This window comes from Anopheles coustani, chromosome 3, assembly GCF_943734705.1.
Source record: "Anopheles coustani chromosome 3, idAnoCousDA_361_x.2, whole genome shotgun sequence".
NCBI lineage: Eukaryota > Metazoa > Arthropoda > Insecta > Diptera > Culicidae > Anopheles > Anopheles coustani.
In genome coordinates, this window is record NC_071288.1 from 92,008,764 (window position 1) to 92,014,899 (window position 6,136).

General features: G+C 41.6%; 1 protein-coding gene across 1 annotated transcript; it reads right to left on the minus strand.

Moving 5' to 3' along the window:
* Positions 1-904: 904 nt before the first annotated feature.
* Positions 905-4,178, minus strand: LOC131269462 (angiopoietin-4-like). Its single transcript, XM_058271833.1, has 4 exons — positions 4,173-4,178; positions 3,890-4,102; positions 3,140-3,790; positions 905-991 (listed from the first exon to the last, which is right to left on the minus strand). The coding sequence occupies exons 1-4, from the start codon at positions 4,176-4,178 to the stop codon at positions 905-907; spliced, it is 957 nt and encodes a 318-aa protein (XP_058127816.1).
* Positions 4,179-6,136: the final 1,958 nt, after the last annotated feature.

Consider the following 6,136-nt stretch of genomic DNA (forward strand, 5'->3'; position numbering starts at 1 on the left):
TAGGGATTGAGCCGAGATAAGATAAAAATGAAAGAATTGAACGAAACGAACGGATGAATGAGTGTCGAAATTATTCGCAAGCTAGATGGCAATGATAATTTGGAACTATAGCCTACTAGAACGGAGATAGATCAGCGTTCAAATCAAAGGAAGAAAAAGCATATATACTGAAACGAGAACAGATGAAGAGCAGTCTTGTGATTGAAGTTAACTTGAGTGGTTGGATAAAGAAAAGAGGTGAGGAAAATATAGTCGAATTTGGATTTCTTAAACTATATAGAGAAAATGTTTCGTGGAGATCACGACAATGATTTCGTCAATTCTAAAAATTAACTGAAAGGAAATGTAAACGTACCAAAACGTGTAATAGTACCAAAACACCTCGAGTGATGCAAGAACTGATAAAGATAGCCCATGTACTACAATAATTACTTTTTAAAGTAAGTTGTCACTGTAAACTGCATATAGTTTCATATGTTGGTAAATTGTGATAAATATACTGAGGAGGTCATAAAAAGGGATGTTTAACACAAGTAAATACACTGGTACTAAACGTTAGAGTTAATTGGATCAAACATAATTTTATTTGGCTTTATAGATGATGTAAGAGTAGTTTGTAAAATAAAAAAAAGCCACCCGCAACAAGAATGGAAAAACGTTCTACATCGAAAGGACTTCTTTTGCGTTCCATTTCAAGCACCATTAACTGGAGCACTTTAAGCTGAAGCGGCTTTAATAAGGCTCAAAAACCATTGTTCACATAGTGGGTCAAACGGTTGGTAGTTTGTTTGTTTCTCCGTTTCACGATGAAACGTTTGCTCGTTAGAAGAACATTAGGGCAAGTCACCACATCTCGATGTCGTTGGCGTTCGTTGAGCCGAGATGGAGAAGACACTTGCGTACGTCAGCACGGAGGTTGGTGCGTCGGTTGACCCATTTCAGGGGGATCCTCGTTCGACGAGGACTTCTTCTGGAACGCCGAGAGGCTGCTCTAAAATCCGTTATTCGAGGCATAGACGTTTGCCGACTTCAGCAGTTTCCATCGATCTTCGCTCGACTTGAACTCGTACTTGACGTCGTCGCCCGAAGGGGAAAGGATCTGCTTGGGGGCTTTGTTTCACACGAGCCCGACATCATCGCCTCCGTCATCGGCATCATCATGAAAAGGCAATTACAGGGCATCTCATTGGCATAAACAAACGATAAACATCCTCCCCGCGGTTCCCTCCCTTTCCGGGAAGATGGCGCTGAGATGGCATCCTTGTAGCACGTCTCTTCCTTCCGGACATTCCAGGCGCACAAACAAACCACGGGCATACGCGCGCACCGTGCATAAACATCACATATTTTCCGAGCGCGGGAAGAATGATACCAATTAGGACAATTATTCAAAACACACTTGACAATGCAAATTAATATGCCATTAATATGGGGTTTTCGTCGAAAACCGGGCGCACAAGGATCCACCCCACGAAGGGAGGGCTGGCCATAATTTTCCTTTCCGCCGAGGGCCCTCTTCGATTAGCATTTTTGTCAGCATTTTCCGGAGAGCAGGCCACCCGCTCGCGAAGGTCGGGTGCATCTAATTAACGTGGGATGTCGCGCGGGCACGATTCGACGGAAGTTATGGGCCGCCGGCCCGTTTCCCAGTTTCCCGGATCGAATGCAAATTGGTGAACTGGGTCAGTGCGAAGTGCGGTGAGTTATTTGCCTTTCGCGACGATCGTCGAGGCGAAGGACGACGGTGGAATGAATTATGCAGAAGGTTTGAGAATTTATGTCCTCCCTTTGTGCCTAAGGGTGAAGGTCACGGTTTGCTGGTGGTAAATTTCACCTGACCGATGGCCACGAGCCTTACCTTACGCCTTCCGATTCGATGCGCCCATCCGTCCGTCGGTGGACTGATGTCCTTCCGACGCCTGAGCGGGGATGACAACGCGTCATTTGATTTGCATCGAACATCCAACGCCGCAAGGATCCTTCATTTTACGGACCATTTCTGCTTTGGTAAACGTTGGCAGCGGGAAGTCCGAGACCCAGCGTACATCCCGTCGATGTTCCTTCTCCACCTTCCATGTAGGCCTCGAGCACTTGCACGTTGGAGGTCCTTATAATTGCCCACCTCAAGGACACACGAGGCATCTTTTGGACCTCCTTGAACGCGTGAGGCTGAACGCTCCGCGGGGTGGACATACCTGTTCGCACGTTTGTAATTATTTTCGGTGCGTTAACACTCGGTAGGGGGTTACACACGGCGTAAGGGGGCAGGCAAGGATACTCTCAGTGGGGCATGGTCGTCCGCCAAGAGGTCCTTTTTTCTGCGACGCATGACATTCTGGAGGATTAACGTCGTTCTTAGGGTAAATATTTCTAGATTCAAATTATCAACGGATGAATATTTTCTTGTCTGTCGATTTTCTCTTAAAAACCAATTTATGTATTCATGTATAATGTATTCTGATTTTGGTTATTTTTCATAAGGTTTTATGTTAACGTAACAATTGCAAATTGTTTTGTCCATACCCTGTTTTATCAAAGAAGTATCAATTTTTGCTGATCGTACTCCAAAAAACGTACCAGCTCAATTGTCATTTGGAATAGCTCGGAATTGACTTAATATTTCAAAAAATATATGATTGCTTTTCATAAAACCACCCGCACATGAAACGTCCAGAAGTTAATTTGCTTTTGTTTTTGTTTGCGATTCACCAAGTGAAAAAAATCGAAGCAGTTTGGAATTTAGCCTCGCAAAGACGGACGCAAGGAAACACATTAAATGGTTTGACATTTTTATACCCAAAGGGGTTTTATTTGAATTTGATTGATAAAGTATAGGTCATCTCTTGTGCCATTTGTATCGTGATAAGTGGTATCACCTTCTGATCGAAAGAAACATTTACAACACATGTTATTATCAATCGGTTGTGCGTAACTCGTTTTATAGGATCCATTTTTAATCGATTTCACGAATCATCATTCTGGCATAAGCCATGCCGCGGTAGTCATTTTTAAAATAGCTCCAATGCATCGCTTTATCACCTGATAAGTTTCCATACGGTCCGTTGAGGTTGGCATAGGTGCATGAATTGTGCCACCAAGCTCCTTTTTTATATTCGGCGCATTGCCTTCCACTATCAACATCATTATCGCTATCCTTAGTAGTGAACTTCATGCCCTGATTCGAAGCCATTGAATCTCCAGCCGTTCCAATGTAATTTCCAATCTTCAGGACGAACTTTTCCGCTTCACTGCCAATCTCGAAGTGATCATACTTTGCATAGCCGTAGTTTCCGTCATAGTCTTTCACTTCCACCATAAGCTCGTGCTTCCGGGTTGAGGTTAGCTGGTGAAGATACTTCAAACCTAACCAAAACTCCCCGTCGAGAGTTCCAAAGCCATCGCGATACTCATCCCAGGTTCGGTAGAAATCAACTTTCCCGTTGAAGCGATACTGGAATACGATCCAGCCGCCGTCGAATGCGACCTGCTCACAATATACCGTTTTAAATTGACCATTCCCAAGATGGATGGTATAAGAACCAGTTTGTTTTGATGATATACTCTTGCATGAGCTAGGAATACTATAGTTCTTGATTAATTCGGTTTCATTTTGCAGCTTGTTGAGGTTAGCTTCTAGCTCTTCAAGTTTAACCTTCGAATGGTCTTCTAATCTGGTCATGTTCCGTATCATCTCAAGCAGGGTGTTGTTCTTTGCCTGGACTTGTTTTTTGATTTCAATCAGGTTACCATTCTGAGTTTCATCTCGCTCTTTCACATCGCGTTCAAGTTCCTGGATAAAATAAATCCTAACTGTAAATCAGTTCTTCAATGAATGTTACATGCAAACAACTCTATGGTTAAGATCGTATTGCAAAATTAATGTTGGTACCTTAATAGAACGCTCGATAGCCTGCAAGGAGTCGTCCCTTGCGGTAATATTGTTCTCCAATTCCATCAACGTGCTCTGTAGACTTTCATACTTTTCCTGAGTCGAACTCAACTCCTGGAAAACGTCATCCTTAGCAAGAGTATGATTCTGCTTTAATTCAGCAAGCTTGTCTTGCAGCGTTTCATATCTCCCGTTCATAGAATCTTCCATTTGCTGCAAATAGTAAAGCATTTGAACAATTGGTTTTGGACATATTTGAAGTGAAGAGTAATATGTAATTTACCTTCATAGAGCGTTCCATCGACTGCAGGAAGTCGTCTCTTTTCTTTAAGCTCTTCTCCAATTCCAACAACTTTTCTTGCACCTCCTGCAGCAAAGTCAAACCAAGCTATTGGTTCTTTTATTTGAACATTTTTTACATTACAATATATTTTTACCTTCAATGATTCCTTAAGTTTCTCTCCAAGACTGTCGGTTTCCGTTTTAGCACTTGTGATTTCCGGTAGTCCATTTTGCCGAAAGAAAAGTTTACTCATAAACAAATCTACACCATATCTCTCGGAATCCGAGGTGGTCCCGAATGAGAAAAGAACGAACAACAACACAACACACACGAGAGCCTTCATGGCGAAGGGACACTAATTGCTTCACAACTTGGTTCTTCAACACTTCTGATGATCGATTGTGAATCGCGAGGCTATTTTATATGTCCTGAGGCGTGAGAAAAAAGGCAGCAGGTTTAGACAACAATTTGATTGGGTTAGCGTCACCGCAAAATGTAGCCAAAAATAGTGGCATTTTTGATAGTGCAATTTCCCACGGTATGTGGTGGATCATGTGGTTGTTATCAACAACTTTCGTTGAAACTGAATTTGGTTTTGTTTTTACGCGTTTGAGTGTGTTTCTAGTGATGTTTGTGCAACTTCTTATGGATTGTGAGAGGAAGCTGATAAGAGCAAACTTAAGATGAACGGAATTTGAGATACGATCGGACGAACGTCAGCAGTCTTCCCGGTGCTCCCAACGGCTAGCGGAACGCGAACTCGACAGTTATGATTTAGACAGGGACTAGTTAGGACGGCCTTCAGGCTCGTTATTAAACTTGGTTTTTTAAACATGTGTGTAACAATAAAAATTATGATTGTTGTATTTTCATTTCCCAAATGAACAACGTGAGTTATTTTTGTAATGGTATAAGTGAAATAGTTTACCTAAGTGTACCTACTTAACGAATGAGAATTTGATTCTAAGACAATTTAGATAAATGATACATCGCAAAGTGCAGCTGTTGTGTAATTACATCATAAACAATTCATTCCTGTAGTGTAGAAGTTCTATAGAAATATTTAGTGTAGACATTGAACATTTGTTGTGAATTCCTTGCAGTTTTATCCGGTGAGTTGTTGATGCGGGGTTTATTGTGGGTGTTGGATTCGTTACAAAAGAACGAAAATGTTCAGTTGCTTTTGCTTTTATACCAGAAACATTAACTAAACGAATTTTACCGTCTTCTCATTCAAATTATTTTTGCCAAAAGCTTGTAACATTTCGTTGATGAATGTTGGTTCAGTTCGGAACAAATTACAAGCTTGTTATTCTTTATTCGTGTTTTCCTAAAACCATTAGGTTTTTTTCGGAAAGTAAAAATATAACAAGTGAGGCACCTACGAAAAAGAAAAAAAAAAACACCTCAAGAAGATCAAAACTCATCACGTTTCGGGCCATTTCCGTGCGCAAACACCTCTTCGGTCGCGTATTTCCCCAGGAAGCAGATGAGTAAATATTGTTTCAACCGTCCTTAAAAATGCTGTCCGTGGCTGCACTTTGGTGTGTTCAATAATCCTAAACTTCCTCGAAGTTGGCTGCATACGAAGAAAACCCGTCCGAGGGTGATGAAAAGTGTGGGTAGAGAAGAAATCATAGAGAAACAAGGAGGAACGATCGACTCCTTGGAGCGGAGGAGCGAAAAACAATAATACCGATAAACTATTAACAGATCAAACAGATTGGAGTGTTGATTTTTCCATCCGTGCTGAAAATTGAAGTAAATCTTCTCGGTGCCGGTTTTCGTCTTGGGTGCCGAATTCTGTGGGATCTTATTTTTTTTTCTCCCGTTTGCGAGTTAAACACATCGATCGGCGGATGCATTAGTTGATCGGTCTTTGTCAAGTTAAAATACATCCAAGGAGCTCTTGTATGTTTTTCCATGCGTTTGATTTTTCTTTTTTATTTGTACGCCACCATTCG

Coding starts and splice junctions, on each gene's coding strand:
- LOC131269462 (XM_058271833.1), bottom strand. Junction 3,791..3,889: donor CTATCGAGCGTTCTATTAAG/GTACCAACATTA, acceptor TATTTTATCCAG/GAACTTGAACGCGATGTGAA. Junction 992..3,139: donor CTAAGGATAGCGATAATGAT/GTTGATAGTGGA, acceptor AACGGATTTTAG/AGCAGCCTCTCGGCGTTCCA.